We start from the raw sequence: 23214 nt of genomic DNA on the forward strand, positions 1-23214 counted from the left end.
AAAAAAAAAAAAAAAAAAAAAAAAAAAAAAAAAAAAAGTACACATAGTGTGAGTTCTAGTACTGACACTCAGCCAATTAATAAATGTTTACTACTATGGGCCAGTCTTTGTTCTAGATACCGAGGATGCAGCAGTGAATGAAAAGACAAGGCACCCGCTCCGGGCGGGCTGTCAGATGCCAGAGGGGTCATAAATAACCCCGGGGAAGCCACTGCCGTGTGCAGGAGGAGAGTGGGGGGACGGGTGGGCCATTTTACGACTGATCGGGAGGCTACTGTCCTGTTGTATGGGACAAGCAGCCCTACACTTCCAGCTTCCTTGAAGGATTCTCTGATCTGATACTAAGGCAAATTCACAGTCACTGCTATAGCTCCGTGACAAGAAACCTTCCATTTTTGCCACCAATTCTCTAATCCCTACTTCTGCTGCTTCATCACTTGGGTGTCACCCACAAGAGAGGCATGATCCAAGCCCAGGGCACATCCTGAGGCCACACAACAGGCTCTGGCTCTGCTGCACGTGGTGATTTTAGGTGAAATATTATTTAGGTGAAATAATCCCAGAACTGAGGATTTAAGAAGATGTTCTTGCAGAACAGGCCCTGGAGCCTGGAGCAGAGCCAAAGGTCCAAGGGAGATGGGGCCCCAGGTTTTCCTCCTCATGAAACGTCTGATTCTTCCAGGAGTCAAAACGGCCAAATGTGGCTTTAGGGACAGGAATGACGGTAGGGGTGAGGGATGCTCTAAGAAAATAAAGAGCAGAAAAGGGGCCACATGACCACAGATACCTCTCCCAGCAAAAAACAGGTTTTAACTGCTGGAAACGGCTTAGCTTATTGGCACGTGAGAAGTGCACAGATAAATCCTTCCCAATAAGCAGTGTATCCTCGACCAAGGCCCTTGTCACAGGAATGAGGGCCTGGCGCTGGCGTCTCCTTGCAGCAGACTTGCCTGTCTCCTCTGCCCTTGGTTATGTTCACCAGCTTTTCTATGCCCCCCGAGTCAGCCAGGGCCTTGGCATTCTCCATGTTCTTGCTGGTGACCTCGTGCAGGGCGCAGCAGATGGCTGCCACGGTCTCATCCGACAGCACGCTGGGGCTGGTACCACCCGGAAGCCTGTTGACCAGGTCTCGCATGGCGTATTTACCTGCCCGAGGCAAAAGAGAGCTCATTCCACTTTTGGAAGGGACCTGGTTTTTGTTATTGTTGTCATTGAAAGGTTGTGACTGTGCAGTCTCTTGAAAACAAAACCTCAAAAGAGACAATAACCGGAAAGAAAAAATCCACGGTAAAGAAGAAATAACAAACATTTTAACTGTATGGGGCAGGTTAACATCTATGGCCATGCTGCTCGAAGAAATGATTGGTTTATAAAACCTTACTGCAAATTGCTGAAAGAAAATGTAAATCAGGGTATAAAACTGGGTGTAACAAACAAGTTGCTTTAGTTCCACTATTTTCATTAACAGCAAGAATAAAGGAATTATGACAGTAAATTTTACTCTCCATTCAGTTCCTATGCGTCATATAGGAAATACAACTTCCTCTTAAAGCCTTTAAAAACTTTTCTTTGAAGAAATTTTAAGCTGGACCAAGTAAGGCTGCCAAACAATTCATGAAATCTTTCTAGATCTCAACATGTGAACTGGGTACAGTTACACTTTTTTTTTTCAAAACTTTTGAATTTTATCTTATTTTTTTATACAGCAGGTTCTTATTAGTTATCTATTTTATACATATTGGTATATATATCTATATCTATATCTATATGTCAATCCCAATCTCCCAATTCATCCCACATTTTTATCAAGTTGAGGGTTTATATCAGTTGGTCTGACATCAGTAACAACATGCTCGTTTCTTTTAAAGAAGACAGAAGTATAATTCTGGTATGAAGATTAAGGGCATGTTACGTCCCAGAAGTAGTGCAATAATAAAGTTCCCGACAGGACCAGGCTGGGGTGTCCCTTTGCTACTGAGGCATTTCCGTACAGATCCTCAATTCCCCTTACTCTTCTCCAAAAAGAGATTATCTCAAGCTTTTTCCATTTCAGTTACTGACTGACAAACTGGAATAACTGTACTGCAGACAAAAGAAATTAACTAAAACTCAAGTAAATATTTTCTTAGCTTTTCTCCCTATGCTAATAACTGAGTGGATGCTAAATGGGGTTTTTATTGAAGACCTATTTATACACAATGGCAAGCAGAAGAAGACAGGGCCTGAGTACACGCCGCATAATTTACAGCACGTCAAAGTGAAGACGCGGGCATAACTCACAGAGAACGTTGTTAGGAAGAGTGGAAAAGCAGTGATGACACTGTAAGCCAGAAGATAAATGTGGTTTTTAAGAACAGATGATAAGTTAGCACTGGTGATTCTGAATACTCACGAATGACCAAAAGGTCCACGACATGTAATTCGTCACTTTGCTACGGCACAATTTTAAACTGCACTCTGGAGGCTTGGGAGAAGGCCAGTCACTCGGTCTGTGAGTGACCCTAGTGGTCCCTTCAGAGCTTGCAGCCCAGACAGCTGGCTTGGTCAGACTCAGTTGAGTATGCAGCAACTTTTGTGAACTGACAAAACTTTGTTTCCTCGTGAAAAACGGCTCTGGAGAGAAAGTACATGGCTAGCGCTGGTGACGGATGTGAGGAGAGAGTGAAGAGGTCAGAGAAGGGCATGCTTCTTAGGAACAGAAGTGCTGGGTAAATCAGAGTCCAATACTGATTATGGGGGGGGCTCAGACCACACAGGAAGGAAGGGATCTTCATGGGGAAACAAGAAAAAGTGACTCCTGAAACAGCTCAAGAGTACTCCAGCTGGGTAAAAGAATGCTCATCAGCGGAGAGAGAAAACACGCGTGAAAGTTTAAAAGGGGGTGAGGACATTCACAGAAAACACAGGGATGCACCGAGAGAAGGCGACGCCCCTGAATGTACATTCGTTCTTCCCCAAGGTCTTAGCACTCATGGAGCTGGCTGTGCACCCTCTGCTCTCCCATCTCTCTCCTCCCATTTGTGGAATTACAGGACACAAGGTGTGTGTGGCCAACACTGTTTTTTAGCATTAAGAACTCCCAAACTATACGGGCTTCTTGTAAGAAATTCAAATAATATAGATGTAAATAACTTAAAAAATATCTTTTTAGGGACCTAAAGGATTTCTCTCAAGGAAATGTGGGATCTTGGAGCTATAACACATCTATTGGAATCAGGCATGAGCTGGCTATGAACAGGGCATGGAAGAGCCTCCTTTCCTCTCCGGGGGGTACAATTTGGCCCAAAGAGACAGTGTTTTAAGAGCAGGTTAATCCAGGCAATAATTTAAAATAGCACGTCTACCAGGCACTGTGTGAGGGGCCGTGGTGACTCCTCGTGGACACTCTCTGAGGTAAACATTGTTGTCCTTGTTCCTTTTCTCTCTCCACCTTTGTCTTGCTCTATCATGGCAGGTGTATTTTAATATGAGTTCAATATATATCCACTAATCCACATAAGATCTTGTCAAATATTCCCTCCTTCTCCCCGACCTGTCATCGGCTGTAGGACTGGCGTGGAGCTGGGTGGGTTACAAGGGGCATTTTCACAGCAAGCCCACGGTGACGAGTGCAGGCATGGGCAGCTCCCTTTCAGAGATGGGAACCAAGGGAGAGTTTTCAATTCAGATGAAGGAATGAAGCCCACATGGGCTCCATACAGGACACTCCAGGTTATACAGCCAGTGAGCAGCACATCCAGGGTTTAACCTGAGGTCCACTGGAGGGTCTCTGGTCTTGTCTTTTCCCCACACTCTGCTTGGGATGTGGCCATGCTCTGGAGGCAAGCAAGCTAAGCTGCCGTGGGTGCACAACTTTGAAGAGGCACTCATTCTCAAGTTCATGCAAGCGCCAACCCGACGTCTGGATGGACCCAAGGGTGAACGCCTCCTAAAATTTTGCACCCTGTGTGCCTCGCTTGCCTTATCCTCATCCTGACCCTGCCCTGGGGTCAGGCCTCGGAACAGTGCCTCTGTTTTAAGGCGAGCACTTACACAGATGTGAGAGGGAAAAGCTATAAAACATTCATGTGATTTCTTTTTTTTTAATTTAGAACACGGTAGTGTTGGAGAATTAGCAGATACGTCTCAAAAATCAGAAAAGGGAGAATTAAACCTTTTTGGTTGTTCAAGAAATGACTCTCTGGGGAAACAGATACACCAAATCTACCAAGCAGTTTTATAATGTATGACTGAAATTGCTAGCTCTTCTGAAAATTTACCTTCCTGATCCAGTGTTTAATGAATGAGGCTGCCTCTTGCTGAAAAGGAATGGTCAGAAAGGACAGACACACGGGCACCAAACATGCCAAGACACCGGGGACTAGGACTGAGTTGCTAATCATTTTAAATGTCATATTTTTATAAATCAAAAGAAGAGTTTTATAAACGCTGTTGTTTCTCTCTTTATAGCTCACCTGGTCACCAGAACATACCTATGAGCTCCTTGTTGCGGACATCTAGGGCCATATTCCTCAAGGCAGTCGCCACAGAAGAAACAACTCTATCATTATCCATTCTCAGAAGTTCTACAAGGATGGGGAGCCCTTTTTCTTTGCGGACAGCTGCTCGGATGTACGCTGCAAACTAGGAAATAAAACAAGGTAATAAGTAATATAAAACAGAGTTCAACTCTCAGATGTTACTGTTGCCTAAAAAAAGATGTTTCCAAAAGATAAACTAATAGATTAAATGTTTTCTTTCCAACGGGAGATTACATCTGTGATGCCAGTCAGGAGAAAACCAGTTTGGGAGAAAGATAAGCTAGGATGACTGATTTAAAAAGAAATCCCAAAGCCTGAAAAGCTCAAGCCACCATCTGGCAGATATTTTTGGGCAGAAAAGAGAAGGCAGTGATTATTTTCTACTTCAGCTACATAAACATGATTAAGGACGGATGGCGTGTCTTCTCTGCAGTTGGCCCCAGGCCAGGTCCAGAGGCTATAAATAGGATGGCAGAGAGGGTAACTGGTCAGTGCACATTAAAGGAGAACCTGTTTCCATCAAGTCATTTCTCCCCTGTATTCTCTGCAACAATATTTACAGTTTAGTAACCTTTCAAGGAAATTGCTTGGAAAAAAATCCCTTGCCTCAGAAGAAGAGGAATTCTCCAGGAACACTGAGCATTGTAATTCATACACACTGGTGAAAAAGTAAGTATATTTGTGTGCAAAATGCTTTACCATTCAAGATTAGTTAGCTGCTGCTGCTATTTTTTTTTAATCCACAGTCAAGAACTTCTTTTGTGATTAAGAGGCAAGTGTGTAAGGTGAGTCAGTTTGGGCACCGTATGAATTGGGAACGAACACTAAGTCATCGAGAAAACAAATAAACAAAAAAAGTAACATTTGAAAATGGGTCTTTAATCCTGTTTTGAGTTTTCACTGACATTTTTCCCAATGCAAATTTTCTTTCAAAATTTAGGATAATTGAAAAATGTTGCTCATAAAACATCTAATACTTTCCTGCTGTGGTCAAGACACGAGGACACAGATCTGCCAGCCATTTGTATTATTTTGAACATGAAAATATGTGACTGACTACTCAGTCTCCTTAATACCAACAGAATAGATTATTCTAATAACACAAATAAAAGATGCATTTCAAAGATCCTATTAGCTTCCTTCGGATGAAGTCAATACTCCTATTTTCCAAATCAAATGATATCTGCAAGAGAAACAGAACACATGACTTGCTATCAGGTAAAGGACTTGGGCAGCTTTGGCAACTTCTCTCTCTGAAATCTGCAAGGACAGAACCAACACCTATCTCGCTTGGAGACCAGCTGGCTCAGCCCAGCCCTGGGCGCCTCCCTTCCAGAGCACTACAGCCATCACCACTCCCAGACAGCTTCTGACTTATCACATCTGTGGCCATGTTTATCTTGTTTTCTTAATGAGGGCCAATATTTTGATTTACTATTTTAGACACTTTTGAAATCACTTCCATATAATGTTTATATTTTAAATGACCTTGCCATTTAACGTTTATTCACTAAAGATCCCAGAAAATAAAATTCTACAACTCAAATCATATCTATTTTAATTATTGTCTTTTTTCTTATTATCATCAAATGAGTCTCAGGTCATAAGAAGCTGGAGGTGAACACTGAGTCACCAACATAAATATTTTTGATACTTATGTGCTAGGCCCTCTCCTGGGTCCTCCAAATTTATCTCATTTAATCCTTAAAACTGCCAAATGAGGTAGGTATTATTTCCATTTTACAGATGATGAAACTGAGGACAGAGAGATCTGAGGCCCCCAGCTAGTAAGGGGGGTGGGGGAGGATTCAAGGATTCTGGCTCCAGAGCCAGCACTTAGATGCTAAGCTATTAGCACGTTTAATTTTTTTTTTTTTTTTGCAGTACGCGGGCCTCTCACTGTTGTGGCCTCTCCCGTTGCGGAGCACAGGCTCTGGACGCACAGGCTCAGCAGCCATGGCTCACGGGCCTAGCTGCTCTATGGCATGTGGGATCTTCCCGGACCGGGGCACGAACCCGTGACCCCTGCATCGGCAGGTGGACTCTCAACCACTGCGCCACCAGGGAAGGCCAGCACTTTTAATTTTTTAAAAATTTATTTATTTATTCACTTTTACTGACCTATAGTTGATTTCCAGTGCTGTGCCAACCTCTGCTGTACAGCAAAGTGACTCAGTCACACACATATCAAGAACAATAACAAAATAGCCATGGTGTCTTAGCGCTAGGCTGTAATTATCTGTATATATTCATTAGAGCATCTGCCCGCATGAAACAAACCTTACCTAGGCCTAGCAATGCTTTTCACTCACAGAAAAAACGATGGCCAATTTTCATTTGGGGAGGGGGTGATGGAGGAAGTAGTCAAAAACAAGCATTATAGTAATTCTACTAAAATATACTTGTTAGGAAATTTCTAGAGGTTGAACTGTTTCAAACAAGGATTGTCTGGGAAGTTGTTAGATGACATTTAAAAAGTTTTGAGAACTTGCTTATAGTGGTAACAGTAGAAATCACCTTCAGTTTTCCTAAAGAAGTCACACACGTATTAGTGGAGGTGGAAACTTTGCCATGTGTATGTTCTATAAGTGTCTGAGACAGGAATGGCGGCCCAGCCTCAGCTCTAATTCAGGCCCTCAGCATCTCTCACCAGACTCCCCTACAGAATCCCAGCCTCAACTTTCCTCTACTTCAAATTCGCCTTCTGCGCTGCTGCAGACGGGATCCAACAGTGTCCACATCAGCCTGTGTCGTTGGTCTGCTTAAACCCTTTCAGCGGCCCCTCTGGTCCGAAGGTTGGGTCCCAGCTCCTGAAGCTTGGCTGTCAGGCCTGGTCAGGAGGCCCAGCTCCACGGGGGCACTCCTCGTCCCACCCTCCACGTCCCGGCAAGCGGCTTGTTGCCTCCACCCACGGCATCCTCACTGTGACGCCTTTCCCCTGTTGTCCCTTTATCTGGTTGGTTCCCTGTACACCCCGACCTCGACTCTGCTGGCTTAATTCTACTCATTCTTAAAGGTTCCATTTGGGCAGCACTACCCTTCCAGGAACCCTTCCCTACGTTCTGGCTCCCCTCTTTCCTTGCCTCTCCCTCACCTGCCAGGCTGGGTTAGATGTCCTCTTCCAAGACCCCGCCGCACACATATCCCATGGGGTCTACACTGTACTGGCTCCATCTGTCTGTTTTTCTCGCCAGCCTTCAGCTTCTCATGGGGAAGGGCTACGTCATATTCATCCTTGGATCCCCAGAGCCGACTGCTGTCTCCCTGCTTTTCTCCTCCCCCGCTTTACCAAACTCTAAACAACCGTGTCCCTTTCCATGATCATTGCTGATCTGACTGCAAGAAGTGTGCACACGTAGAAGGCATCCTACCTTCCAGTTTCCGGCAGAGAGGTTCTGGAGAGATCCAGCAGAGCCTTCCAAGGTGGCTGGGTTGGAACTTTCTGCTAGAAGATTCAGATATGGTTTTACCACTGACGGATGCCACAGCATCTCAACCCCTTTGGGGGACTTCGACAGTCCTGGGATAGGACCGACTCCATCCCACTGAAAGACAAAGAGCACGCGTTAGTGGAAGCAAATACGTGAACACAGTATCCAACACCTGAAAACGTTCCTTTCTGCTAGACTCAGCTAGAGCTAAGCAGAAAAACTGCATCATGAGAGAAAAATTTTTTCTTGCCAAATATGTGATTTCTCACTCCCAGAGGAAACGAAACTTTAGAGTTTCATGTCAAGTAAAATGCTAACTTGATCCTCTTGTGGTGTTCTCTTTTTCTTCTTCTTCTTCTTCCCCCAGCAGCTTGGCTCCAAGTCTTTGCTGGGAGACTCTTTTCCGAGTAGGTCATCCAATTCGTTCAGCCCCAGCGGCCGGGCCTGGGGCACCTCCAGCTCCAGCCGATACGACAGGTTCCTCAGTGTGCACACGCAGTTCTCCACGGTCTGAAACCCAACACAGTGTAGGATTAAAACCACCGTGGCACATTAGTGCAAAGTGTTTCTGTACTGAGCACCAGTGATAGTAAAGAAATGTAGAACGTGAAAGAACTGCTTTTCCCTTTATGGGAACTGCAACAGTCTAAGGTCAGAACGGTGATTCCAGACTGTTGGCGGGACACCCAATGACAGAGTGCAGAGCCATCCGCAGTGCAGCTGACGATCTGACTGCCTGCTGAGGGAACTGTGCAAGGCTCTGGAGAAGAAAATGCCCAGGGTTCTGCTTCAGGGCTGCCGCAGTGGCAGAGATGCGCCCAAGTTACCAGAGCCCCCCCCTTCTCACCACTGGGAATCCTCATCGTGACAGCGGGTGCGACCAGCCTCCACCCTGGGCACAGCCCCTCCCCGCAAGTGCCATCTTTGTCGTCTCCTTCCATCTCCCCCCCCCCCCCCCCCCCCCCCCCCCCCCCGTGGAAAGTTCCACAATCTGATCTCTTTCTCTGCTGACGTTTTGCCTTCTGTACATGGTCTTTTGTTCCTCAAAGTCTGTATCACGCCTCTAATTGGGAGGCTAACTCACTTCAACCAAGTGTGTCTAAAACCAAGTTCAGTTTTGCCTAGCGAGCTCCCCTTCTAACTTGCTTATTCCTCTCAATTTCATCTGCAGATCTTTTGGTTCAGTTGGAGCTCAAATAAAAACCTGGCTGTCACTTTGAATTTCTCCTCTAGCTCCCCCTCAATCCTACCACTCAGTCTTCTTTTTCCTCTTAGACCCCTGTTTACGACCCCAGGCCTGTTTGTGGCCCCTCTTCGTCCAGCCCATCCTGAACAACAAGTGCCCGGCCTGCCTTGGGACCCCCGACACTTTTAGTCCCTCCTTCCTGTTTCTCCCCACCTTCCCCGGCCCCTGATGCTGGGGCAGACGCTGGATGGCATCACAGCTGAAAAATGATGAGCAGAATTCCTTGTGAGAGGGCCGGGATGGAGGAAATAGGAGGGGAGGATAAGGGGGACATGCTGGTAACAGAGGGAGTGGGTGAAAGACTGCAACCGCATGTAGAAAGGGGCATCCAGAGTTGGTACCGAGGCAAGAAGGGAAGAGAGGATGGGGGGATTCCAGTGCCTGGACCAGGAACTTTTATTCAGTAGATACTTAGATCCAGATGGATTTGACTGTAGCAGCAGGGGATACGGAACTGGAGGAAAGAGCAGTGGGGCCATCACCTTGACGATGAGCCCAGGAGAAACCACAGAGGAGGTCTGGACCCTGGTCGATCCTTTGCCACATGGAGTCACTCAGTTTTCATGGTTCTAAGGCTATTTTCTGAAGTTCTCATGTCCCTGTTAACTTGTAATTTTTAGAGACAGTCTCCCTTTATTTATTTATTTACTTTGAGACAGTCTCCCTTTAATCTGGAGCGTAGCCTAACGAGGAGATGGTCAAGAATTCCAGAAAGAGTCAATGGCACGTGGACAGCGGCGGCCGGCAGCTGCTGTCCTCTGCCACCGCGGCGTTCACGGCCAGGCGGGCACTGACCTTGCTGTCGTAGTCAGATGTGTTCACACACGTATGGATCACGTACAGCAGAGAGTCCACCAGCCCCTCACAGGATCGCATCTGCCTTCGCGCTTCCTCCCCCGCGGAGCTGAGATTCCTAAACAGGCAGAGGCACGGGGGAGCTCGTTAGCTGCGGAGCCTTACCTTAATGATCTGAGAATGGGTGACACAGCAGCACGTAGATCCGGTCTGAAGAGGCATTTGGAGCCTGCATTTTCATCTCGAGGGAGCTCACAGTAATAGCCAGCCCCCCATTAGCCACACAAATAGAAGGGAGCAGGGGCACTTGAACTTTGTATCTCTCTTGTGACGGGCCACCTTCTAACCTCCTAAAATAATTATTTTGGGGCTTATCTTCAGTTTCCTCATACATAAGAAAGGGGGAATAATAGTAACTACCTCGTAAGGTTGCTGTAAGGAAGAGATGAGCTGCTACATAGGAAGTGCCCACCATGTAAAAGGATGTTTGCTAGCCATGCACGGTTGCTGTTTTCAGACATCCTTTACCTCCCTTGTTAGGTCATAAGGTCTTTGCAGTTCCTGCACCTATTAAAATGTTTTGCATGTAGTAGGTGGTCATAAATGCTTCTTGAATGAACAGAGGAAACATATTTCTTGTATAAACATTTCAAGTTAAATAGGAACACTTGCTCATGCCACAATTTTTCTCATCTTTTTAATTATTAAAAAACCTGAAAATTGTTTTAGGTCTCATCCATATGGAAATTCGTGCTATCAATTCAACTTCGTGAATTGATACCAAATTATAAGGCTCTATTTTATGTGCCATTAACAAGGGTTCTAGGCTAACTCTGAGATTTTGTAAAACTTAGACTAGCTAAGGGGGATCGGGAATGACTTTTCTTTTCACCTTTGTTTTTCTGAGGCCAGAGATACTATCACGCATGATCCCTCTACTGTTCTTTTTGTTTGTTTGTTACTAAAAAATATTTAATAGCCAAAGTAACAAAGGCACTGATTCACCATATGAAGGTGTCAACGAAGTAGAAGAGATGTTAGACTTTAACAATCAGTTTGAAGTACAAAGTCTGAATCAGCTGAATATTAACCATGGGAATAAACAAAATAAGAAGCTGCGTATCTGTCCCATACAAAGAGAAAACACTATCTTCAACTCCATGTTAAATATTATCAAACCTATATCAACACTGACTGGCTACTAGGACATAAAAGAATCTTCAATCAATATTACACAAAATATATTCCCTAACTAAAATTAAATAAAATTAGAAATCATATAAATTCATCTGCCCCACTTATTTGAGATATTAGAATACATACTTTTCTTTAATTCATGATTCTATTAGTTATATATTGCTGTATAACAAATTACCCCAATATTTAACTGCTCAAAAAATAAATACTTGTTGTATTATGGTTTCTCTGGGTCCAGCATTCAGGTGCTTCTTTAGCTGGGTGCCTCTGGGTTGGAGTCTCCCATAAGGCTACAATCAAGCTATTATCTGGGGTTATAGTTATCTGAAGGCTCAACTTCGGAAGGATCTACTTCCAAGTTCACACAAGTGGTCGTTCCCAGTCCTCGGGGAATCCACTTTCAAGTCCATTCACGTGACTATGGCAATCCGCAGCTTCTCACTGTTTGCCAGACGTCAGTTCCTGCCATGGGGGTTTCTACCTGGGGAAGCTCACACCATGGCAGCTAGCTTTCGCTCAGAATGAGGCAACAAGAGAAAGAGTGAGCAAGACACAGGCCAGTCTCTTTGTAACATAATCTCAGAAGTGGCATCTAGAACTTCAGAACTACTATTTATTTGAAGGATTTCACTCAATGAAAGGGGAATACACGTGGGCATAACACTAGCAGGCAAGAGTTTTTGCGTCCATCTTAGAGGCTTCCTGCTACAATGGTTTAAGAGAAAATAAAAGTAGAAAATATAAATTATTTATGACTGAATGACAACAGAGCGTTCCATAGCTGAAGTCCCTCTGCGGTTCTTATCCAGGGTTACCTCCCAGCAGCTCTCAACAGCTGACCTCTTCTGTTCCTCTAACAGGGATCTGGTACCCCTCTGCTTTTCTTCTCATCTTGCTGTCTTCCCTTCTCAGCCTCTTCTGCCTGTGGTTCCCTCTGGAGTGCCCAGGGCTACTGTGGTCGCTTCCTATCTTTATCTTGGTGCTCTCCTGGGTGGCCTCCTTCTGCTCCTTGGATTTAATACATCCTATGGACCCATGACTCGCCAGTTTTTGTCTTTAGCCCAACCCCCCTCTAGATCTCCAGACTCGTTTATCCAGACATTACATTTATCCACATGGATAGCTAATCAGACATCTCAAAGTGGACCAGACAAAACCCTCAGCTGCTGTCTCTCCACCCTTCCTCCGCTCCTCTGCTCGACCTCATCAACAGCACTTCCGTGCTCCCAGCTGATCCAGCCAGAGATCTAGGCGCTGTCCTTACTTCCTCCCTTTTCCCCGCCCCTCATATTCAGTCCATGAGCAAACCTTGTCAGCCTCTCCCTCCACAACGTACTCCGTTCTGCCGACCTCTCTCTGGTGCCTGGCCTTTGTCACCCTCATCATCTGCCTTCCTGCCCCCACTGTCGCCCCCATCACAGCCAGAAACCATCCCTACTCTTGTGAGTAGACCCTCTGATGGCTCCCCATGACACTTGGCATGTGGTGCACTCCTTGCTCTGATCTAAAAAATCCGACGTAACTGGTTTCACGCTGCACCTTGCCCATTAAGCTCCAGCCTCAAGCCCCTTCCTGCACCAGAGCCTGTACACTCCCCGCTCCCTTTGTCTCCAGTGCGTCCTCCTCCCCTCCCCCACCCCGCCCTCACAGGAGCAGCTCCTGTGGTGTTTCCGACTAGGCTTAAACTTCACCTCCTATGAGAGACCGCCTGACCATCAAAGTGACCACCTACTAACTCTTACATCACCCTATTTTTTAAATGGCATCTGTTGTTATTTTCTTGTTTATTTATTTACCTGTCTTCATCAATAGAACTTGGTTCTATCCGAGCCGCGACCTACTCTGTTTTGTCCATCAATGAATTTACACAGAAGGCATTCACCAACTGTTAATAGCCTTCAACCACTGGGGGAGCCTGAGCATGCGTCCCGTCCCTGGGCCTCCCCTGAAGCCTGGCAGGCTAGCTGAGGGCTCACGGCCTCCCCTGAGCCAGGTACAGGGAGATGAGATGCTGCCCCACAGATCAGCAGCAGAGGCCATGTGAGCCGTTCGGTGATGCAGGAATCTGAGTCAGGGAACTGGCCTGCCTTCTAGGAGCCTGATTCTTGTCGCCCCCTCCCCTGACCCAGTTACCCATCACAATAGCGGAAGGCTTCAGAGCAGAAGCCCAGGCCCCTCCCTCGAGCTCTGGTGTAGAGACGCTCACACATCTTAGCCTAAACAGTAAATAGCGCTCACTGTGTGTGAGACACTACACGAAGTATTTTATACAAGCTGAGTCTTCACGACTCTGAGATGTTATTATTACCCCTATTGTAAAGATGAGGAAACTGAGGCTCAGAATGGGACAGGAAGTCAGTCTGTCTGAAGCCAGAGCCCACTCTTGTTGTCACCAGGCCACTCTGCCCCAAGGTTTCTGTTTCAAGTTCCCAGTAAGCCTGGGAAACTGGGTGGAAATTGAGCTGATGAGAGTTCATGGCAAATAATGAGCAGCACCGTGTACAGTTAAAGGAGGCTTTATGGATTTTAAATGCTAAAGATAATAACTGAAAAGAGTATTTGGGCTCATTTTCATTTATTTATAAAACTCTAAACCCAATGGTTGCTTAAACCATACCTTTTTGCACCGTTTTAAAAGCAAAAAAGTTTTAACCATTACATTTAAAAAGACTGAAGTCTAATTAACAGACATTATATTAGCTTCAGGTGTACAAAACAATAATTTGACATTTGTATACATTGTGCAATGATCACCACAATAAGTCTAGTTACCGTCTGTCACCACACAAAGTTACCAAGTGTTTTTTTCTTGTGATGAGAACTTTTAAGATTTACTTTCTTAGCCTTTCAACTTTACAGCACAATATTAGTGACTACAGTCACCTTGCTGAACATTACATCCCCGTGACTGAGTTACTTTATAACTTGAAGTTTGCACTTCCACATTTTCAATTTAAACAAACACTAGGCTGCCAACACATTAGCAATCAGAATGTGACAACCAGAAAAATGCTGCTTGAGTGGAAAACACTGGAATTTTGACAGTAATTTCAGACTGAAAGGGCTGTTTTGACTGATCTATAGAAGAGTCGTTTATAAGATAATGTCTCTCAGGCCACTGCTCTGTGCTCACAATGTTCTCCTCATAGGATAACAAAGCCCAGTGGTCTAAATTAAAAAAAGAACTTGGAAACTTAGAGAGATATTAATAGAAATGAAATATTAAATCATCCTGAAGTCAACTTAGCTATGACACATATTATTTAATCACAGACTTAATCGTAAAGAAGAAACAAAAATTTACCTCAGGCAACCTGTCGTATTACGCAGAACAAGTGAAGTCTGAAATTTAATTTTATGATCGTCATCAAAAGAAGAGTTATTCCATCCAGAATGTGGAACGATCACAGTGTTTGTCAGGGTTGAGAGAGCATCGCGGATGATTGCCATCTTTACGGCATCACATGAGGATAAATTCCAAAGAACTCCTAAAGAATGAGATTTTAAATATCAGATCAATTAGAAATCCTGCAGTTTTGGTAATGAAATAAACATATTAGCTTTAATTGATGGGAATTCAGTCTGTCCCAAACCTAATCTATGGCCTGAATTTACAACCAGGCTGGGGATGGGCCTCTAATAAATGTTGACTGAACATATGTAAGCTTCTGGCAGTATATTACCAAGTCGTCCTTATCTTAAGCTTCGGAGCCTATGTATCTGTCAGGCAAGATGACTATGGTTTTGCAAAGCAAATTAGAGTTACTCTGTGAGGGGGAGGGGCACAATCCAATCAAGGGTCATAAATATGATGCATCTGTGATGGCTGTAAAAATGTGGTTCATTGTATCATCCCTTACATTCAGTGTTGTGTGTGACAAACCATTTTTAACATTTAGTACTTGAAAAGAACTTCTCTTTCTCAAAAGAAGGACACTTTCTCTTCATCACACTTCCTTTTCTTACTTTTGCTACCAGGAAGCTCATGCTTAAATATTACGCTTGAAGTAACTTGCACAAAGGGTGGTTACATTTGTCTTATCTCCCATATTTAGATGAGGTTTAAACATTTCTATTTCCACGTTAAGAGTTTTATCAGCATGTGCAAGTTACTACCATTCCTTTTCGGATACAGGCGAGACTAACAATAAATTAAAAGCTCCCAATATTGTAATTCGTATCAATATTGCTAGGACACCAGACCTTAAACGTAGCTTATTAGAGTGTTATTTGAATTATAAGCATATTAGAGGGTCCTCGTTTCTGTGTCAACCATAAGAGGGTTAAATTATTGTTATAAAGCACATATTTCCTAATAGTTACTCTTTTAGAAATTAGAGCAAATTCAGGATTATACCTACTCTAATGTCATTTTCACATTGATGCATTGTCCTAAGTAAGAGGGGATGGGGTGGAGGAGAGACGGTACAGCTCGATCTTCAGAGCCCTACACTCCTGATGTATCCCTGGCAAGTTGCATCAGTCAGTATAGTGATTTTAGAACTATCAACACACAAAAACGCTCGAGGCCTGTGGAGGGGAAGGAGTTGGCAAAGCCTGCCTGTGTCCATGGAAGCACGCGAGGCTTGTGAACATGACTGATCTAGAGTGCTGGGCCAGAGACAAGGCTGAAAACTGCTGCTCTGGCTCTGGTGACCAAGGAGCCAGCCTGTGAACTGCCTGAGCAGCAGCCTTCTCGGGGCCTAAAATCGCAGGGCCCCTTACGAAGGAGGGAGGCGGGACGAGGGGTTCAAGCAAAGGGCTAGAACTGAAGACAGTAAAACAGTACTTGTGAACCGAGAGGACCGTCCATTCCCCACACACCTGCCCTGACCCACTCACACCATGGAGGGATGGTCGATGACAGAGGCAGATGCTTGGGCCCTGTCCTGGGAAACGCCCTGGGTCCTGACTCCTCTCTCACTTGGCTTTGATGTCTGGGCCTTGCTGACTGGGTTTCCCTTGCTCCCCCAAGACTTTCATCCTTTCTCTGCTCCTACCCTTTGGGGTGGGACAGCCCACCATAAGCACAGCTTTTCAGGACCTCAGCCTCAGTGGTGACCCATCTAGTGAGGCTCGGACTCGAGGGGGATTTGGACAGTTCAGCATCGGGAAAAGGAAGGACCCTGCTTTGCCTCTGAAGGCTTGTTTTGTCCACCACGACAGACCTTCGTTTCCATAACTATCCTGTGGCTGATGGTCCTGGTGAGAGGGCGGCGCACACTGCAGGTGCTTATGAAGTGAACTGAAACTCCACAAGCTGAGCTACTTCTCTGTGGATTCTGATAAAACTGGCTGCATGTATGTGAGTGGGTTTAAACCGGGCTCCCTGGACTCTGGGGGTTCCGCTGGGCTCTTAAGGGCAGCCATGGGGGAGGTGGGTGAGAACTGGGGGCAGGGCTCCAGATCCCATCCCAGTTCACTGGGAACAGCTCCATCCCTATCTGTTCTCAATACTGGGCTTCACTGTATGTTTCTGTTTGAAAAAAGGGTTTTGTGTCTAAAAGGCATTTGAAAAGCACTGTATTAGGGGAAAAGTATCTGAGGACGGATGACCACAGAAGAGACCTTGGGCGCTAAGGATGAAAAACCAAGTCTCTGGAGGTTGGTTCTGACCCAAATGATAGGTGAGGGGAGAGAAGACAGAAGGAGAGTGGGTTGAGGCACAGAAGCATGGATGATAGCAGCCGCCACGAACCGGGCTTTAACATTTCTGCCAGCGAGGCCAACCTCACCCCACCCAGCGCTCTGAAGGAGGCTGCCTGGGGCCTGAGTCAGCCAGAGGGGCAGCGTGTGGCCCAGAGGCCAGTGGTGGGGAAGGGTCATTTCCTAACCTCTCCTGATGACAGTTTTATAACATGCGATTCTGAAGGCCACTGGAACAGTTTTTCTCTCTGTGAAAGCATTTCAAAGTCCTCACTCCACGAAATTCTACACATGGGGGAGAGTTGCATTTTCCAATAAGCTACGTTCTACTTCACAGAATAAATGCATTCCAGTAACGTTAATTTAAGGCAAGGTTTATGCAAAGTAAAGTCTATCATACTGTAGGTTATAGGTATAAAATTAGATACATCTCTATGGAAAATTAAACAGTGCTGAGTCACACGCTTCAGGTGAAAACACGACTAAGAAGAGGGGTGGTTCTTACTTAGCACGTTGGATCTTGGAGCTGATGCCTAGAAGTTCTCCGACTGCTGGCAGAAAAGCTTGTTTTTCATGGTTCCTGCCTCCACTCCTGGCTACTTCTAAGATCTACTCTGGCAAGAGGAGAGTTCCCAGGTTTGTGGATTCGCCTGACTTTCTGTGCTGGAACAAGGATTTTGTCTGGCTCTTTCTTTTCCTTGTCAGGCATTTAGAATGACCAGTGGAGTTATATGTCATTCTACAGTTTACTATTAGCCATTACATCTACAGGGGATTGGAGAGCAGAAACATTCGTAAATCAACATACACAATAGTAACCTGGCCATTTACTATGGTTTTACTCTGTGCCAGACACTGTGTGCTTTACACATAATACCTTAAAGAGTCAAGATGCACAAAATGAATTCACTTCCCATTTAATTATTTGGTAGGCTTGAAATTCTACATGTTGACTTTTTTTTTTTTTAACATCTTTATCCGGGTATAATTGCTTTACAATGGTGTGTTAGTTTCTGCTTTATAACAAAGTGAATCACTTTTACAGGATGATGAGCATTTCTTCTTCTAAATTTAATATTAAATTTCATTAGGCAAGTATAATGAGTAAGAAACACTCTATTATCTATTCTTTTATATGTCTGGTTACACATATGCAGGGGACATAATAGGTGCTCAGAAATATATGTTGATGGATCCAATTTAATAACCTGTACTTGCTTTGAGATTTCCCTTTTATTTGTTGCCTGTCAGATTTAGCACCTAAGTATGTATTCCCTCCCTTTCACACCTGTTCTTAAAACTGAGCGTCCTGAGAGTGTCCCTGAAGGTCTGTAAGTACATGGAGGGGGTCAGAACAGTGGGCTGGATCTTTAAGGGAATTTGCCAGCACAGTTTTGCCTGCTTTTCACACGAAGGCCAAAACGGATGGTTGCTGAAACTACCACCCTAGCTATGGGGCCAGGAGAATTACGTTGCTGCTCCATCTCCCAGAACCAGAAGTTAAGTTACACCGAAATGCCTGAATCCCCATCCCTCAGACTGCAGAAAGAAAGGACCAGTGGTGCCCAATTATAAAATGTGAAATTACTTAAAAATACGTAATCCTTCAGTAGACTTGCAGGCCAGCTGACTAGGTTATCTTTCGGTCACCTCAGATGACTCTTAAAATCAGTCTGCAATAGAAATTAAAGCTACCACTCCTGCAACTTCAAAAAATGTTCAAAATTATTCTTGATCAGAAGAAATGAAAGATTCTATTTTTGCTAAGTCGGTGGCATCCACACAAAGGCAGCTTTCTGATCCTGCATTAAGAGTTACATTATCCCTCTAATCCTGTACTTTGCTATGTAACACAAAAAACTACATTTGGTAAGGATTTAACTCGCCATTTTGAACATCAAAGCAAGATCCAAGACATTGGTTTTTCCTCCCCACTTTCTTTTTCAAAAATAGAGGTTATGGAAAGCCAAAACAACCAGTTCTGATCAACCAACATTGGATGAAGAAGGTTCACTTAAACTTAAAAGCCTTAGCTACGGAATGATTACTTTGGCTTTTCTACTCAAAGTAAAAAGCACCATTCTTAAGACCAACTAATAATACCTGTGTGCACTTGCCTCACTAAAGCAGTAATAAAACAATGTTCTTTCCACTTACTCTGTCTAGGGCTTCATTTAATGGGTCAGGGAGAATGTTCCTAGAACAGTAAGTAATGAATGGAAAATACACCAGCTCCCATATGTAGCGAGACTGATGAGAAATACAGAACTATTAGCATTCTCCATCAACATGATAAACCTCCAGCTCCGACGTCCTAGTGCAAAATTATTTTCAAAAATATTTAGCAGCACACTCCACTGTCTCTTGGTTCCTTAAAAGAAAGTTAAAAATAAACTATAATTCAGTTTAGGAAACTTGAGGTTTTTATTTAAAGCAATTAGCTATTTGTTGTGAGAACTAAGAATATACATAAACAAACTCATTTTGAAATTATTAGGGAATTTCCTGCATACTACTGTAGAAAACCCTGCTTATTCTCTACCACAAGAAAAAGTACACATAATTATGAGCAACCAGTAACCACAATGAGAAACTGCCGTAAGAGATGAAAGTTCATTTTCCCCACAAAGAATGAATAAAGTAATTAAAATACCATTCACATAAATCCTAGGCCACAGAATTTTGAAAGAGTGCACATTTAAAACTAGCATTATAGCTATTCTTACAGCCAAATGATAATTTCATAGTTAAATTAGAAACTGATTTTACTTGATTAATTAAAATAATAGCACCATTTGAAAAATGCATTTCTTAAAGGACAGTAGAAAACCAACCAAACAACATTTTGAAAATGCTATTTCTCTGGTAGCATAAATACATAACAGCCTATGCAACTGTTGTTCTTTCTTTTTCTGATATGAAAGAAATCTAAATCCATTAATTTTTATATAGTATTCAATTTTTGCTGCTTCCTTATTATCAAAAAAATACCCAAACAAACAACCCCTCCTCCCGAAACTGCACAACACAAGGGTTCATGGGCAACGCAAAAAAGAAAAATAAAACAGCCAAAAAAGTGCTAGTGCAACTTCAAATATCACCACTGGACATGCCCCTGCATTTTCTTTCATGAGTTGGCCTCATGCTCAGTGTCTGTTCCTGACATTCTTGTTTCAGACATGCTCTTTCATGAGATGTCCACGAGGCGCCCAAGGCTTAGGGGTGTGAAGAGCATTAAATCAGAGAAGAGACAACGAGATCTTGGCCGCATCATTCCCTGCACAGAGCAAGCATCATGATAAGTCACTATCATGCTTCAGCTCTCTGGGGGTCAGAACTGCCTGGTATATATGTTCGTCCCCTCCCGGCTATTCTGCATCCAATGGGCTGCTTGGAACAGGCTGGTGTCGTGTATACCCACCCTGCAAGCATTCTTGCAGGGGTGGAAATATTAGACTAAAAGTGAAAATATAAAACATCAAGGCTGCAGATTGCATATAAGCGTCCAAGCATGTGTGCTTCTCGTAAACCCATAGTCTGTGGATAACAAGGCAGGAATGTGGGCCTTTGTACCCAGGGCCCCTGTCTGCTCCTAGCACATGCCTCCATCGTGGTTCCCGAGATGGTCTCTGGCTGAAACACCCAGGATCTAGCAAAAACACACCTCCGTTTCTTCTCTCTGGAGCTGCCCCGAAGCTCTTCCCTAACCCCAGTAGGGTTTTTATAAACCTCTGCAACTTTCAGTTGGGCAGAGTAATGACAAGATGCTATGGCTACTATATCTTGTCATAACACGGTCACCTGCATCCCTGCCCCCTTCCGGCATTAAAGCTCTGTACCTCATGCCTTTTAGACACATGTTACTTATACCCAAGCACAGCCTAGACATGCACTGTCCAATACAACAGCCACTGGCTGCATGTGGCTATCGAGCGTGTGCAATGTGGCTGGTCCAAACCGCGATGGGCTGTAAGTGTAAAATACATGCTGGATTATGAAGACCTGGTATGAAAAAAATGAATGTAAAACACCTCATTGTTTTTATACTGCTTACAAGTTGAAGTGATATTTTGGAACTACTGGGTTAAACAAACTACACTATTAAAATAAACACATTTTTCTTTTTCCTTTTTAATGTGGCTACTAGGAAGTTCAGAATGACATGTGCCCTGCGTTTACACTTCTACTGGAAAGTGCTGGTAGGGATGTTTTCATGCCAGGCTCTAAGGGGTACAAGTAGGTGAGCCCTCTGCTCCCAGGAGGCCTTGCCACAAATAGTTGCAGCACCAGGCAGCTCTGACAAAGCACCCACCAGTAGGAAGAGCAGTAAGGCCAGCTCCACAGAAACGCCAAGCGGCAGGTACTGTGTTTCTCACCGGGCAGCTGGTACCGGGTGAGGAGATTTGCCGGGGCTCACAGAGCTGGAAGGAAACAAGTGGATCTGACTCTGGAGCCCACACTCACTCCTGACCCCATGCTGCCTCTCCCTGGATGTTTTCTTAGCAGGCAAACCTCTGCCTTGGTGTGGAACTGGAGAGCACTGCGTTCGAGCTGGCGTGTGAAGGGCAGAGGCCAGGGAGAAGCAGGCTGGGGGGTGCCCTCCTAGCTGCGAGGGGCAGGAGTGGGGAAACCTTGAGGCTAGGCTTGGCCCAGAAGGTGAGGGGAGGATAGGGGCTGCAGATTTGGACCGGCAGCTGGGGAAGGATGGACTGCAGGGACAGGCATTATCCCAGGAGGGGACAGTGAAGCTGGTGGACCAGGAGGGGCAAAGCCTGTGTCCCAGGACAGTAGGTCAGGGAGCATGTGATGAGGGCCTGAAGGAGTGCAGAGGGGATGGGAAAGCAAAGAGGAAGGAGAGTGAGTGCTTGTGATGAGAATTTGGAGCCTGACGCAAGCTGAGGGTGACGTCAAAGATCAGCCAACAGTTCACCTCCTGTGTGAGAATATGGTACAGGTAAGAGAAATGAGGAAATCAAGGGGGTAGCGGGAAAAAGGTAGTGTGAGAAGTGCCTGCCATTTTGTGGCTTCAGGTAAATGACTCAAACTTTCCACCAGGACTGGAATGCTGTGAATAAATTGTGAAACTGAAACAGAACTGAAATAATGGGAAAGCAATTATTGTGAGAGTGGGACAAAAGGACTGTCTTCAGTTATAGAAATGCCTTTCTCTGGATAAATTCCCAGGAAAACAAGTCACAGTGGTGGATAATCATTTCCAGGGTTCCCAAGATGAGACCATCTCAGCAGAGGTTCCTGAAAACGTGTGCAGTGAGCCGCAGAGCACCTGAACGTGCAGTCCTGGAGCTGGCTTACAGGCCCGGCTCCGGGCTTTCTTCTTCCTGTACCCCTGCTGCCAGGCTAGGCTTTGCTACACTCCTTGCTGGTTGGCACAGCTGGCATCTTAGGTGGTGGGCAGTGCAGCTGCCCCGAGAGCTGGGGTCCTGCAGGGAGGCCTGGCCTGGCCCGCCTGGTGGGCTTGCCTTGTGTCCCTCGTTGCTCCCTGAGATTTCCGGCCCAGCTGAGGCATCCTCCATGCCAGGCATGGGAAGGCAAAGTCAGGCCCAGCTGCGGTCATGGTGGTCAGGACCTCGGGTTCCCACCGCAGTGAGTGAGGGCTCAGGTGATCTGAGAGAAGGAAGCTGCCCAGGAGGGGGCTGTGTGGAACCGAAGACTTGAGCTGGCCGCAGACACTGCACACGGTAGGGCCCCAGCCTACATATTCAATCTGAAGGGGACTGTTCCCGCTGCTTAAATTTGTCCCCAGCCGAAGCACCTGAATGATAGATCTTTATATTTTTAGTCTTTAAAGAACATAAGCCTTTGTTTCTGTGATTTTTCAGGTACAAAGGTAGATCACAGCATCTTTGAGAAGATCTATCGATTTCTAAAGCTCCGTTTACAGAGCCACTTTGCATTTCACCGTATTTTCTTACCTAGGTAATTTCCCAACTTCAGGGGCAGGTTGAGAGGATTAGTGACTTCATGGAGGCATACAGTCCTATGTACCCTGGAAAGGCATTTCCTCTGAAAATCAATCCGTTTAAAATTCAGAACTGCTGACTAAGCATTGCCCGTAAGGCACGTAAAGGATGATTCTTTCTGTTAGCGGGGAGTTTGTAAAAGCGAACGGGTCACGCGAAGGGAAAGCCCCCTGGGAGAACTGCTCTGATGCAGAGGTGGCAGTGGGAGCAGTGACCCGGCCACCCTGGGTGCTCTTCAGGTCGTTTCATGCTCTGACAGAGAATTTATTTACACTACCACAGAGATTTTCCCTGGGACAAAGTCCCACAGTTGCAGGTTCCATAGCTGACTTTTATGTGTTCCAGGAATGTGCTTATTCATTTGTAACGGCACTAAGGCTTCCACTTTGTCATCTGGT

The 23214-nt window shown here is 45.0% G+C and overlaps 1 protein-coding gene across 14 annotated transcripts in view; it reads right to left on the reverse strand.

Moving 5' to 3' along the window:
- Positions 1-23214, reverse strand: part of PKP4 (plakophilin 4) — a 251052-nt gene that overhangs the window by 9077 nt on the left and 218761 nt on the right. For all 14 annotated transcript variants that reach the window (XM_027130817.1, XM_027130862.1, XM_027130792.1 and 11 more), the window contains 6 exons: positions 14494-14677; positions 9993-10110; positions 8270-8461; positions 7892-8065; positions 4473-4623; positions 951-1146 (listed from right to left, as the gene is read on the reverse strand). In XM_027130817.1, the coding sequence (XP_026986618.1) occupies positions 951-1146; positions 4473-4623; positions 7892-8065; positions 8270-8461; positions 9993-10110; positions 14494-14677 (1015 nt within the window). The remainder of the gene's footprint in view (positions 1-950; positions 1147-4472; positions 4624-7891; positions 8066-8269; positions 8462-9992; positions 10111-14493; positions 14678-23214) is intronic.

This window comes from Aethalodelphis obliquidens, unplaced genomic scaffold (genome assembly GCF_003676395.1).
Source record: "Aethalodelphis obliquidens isolate GAN/ISIS:26980383/991018 unplaced genomic scaffold, ASM367639v1 scaffold2, whole genome shotgun sequence".
NCBI lineage: Eukaryota > Metazoa > Chordata > Mammalia > Artiodactyla > Delphinidae > Aethalodelphis > Aethalodelphis obliquidens.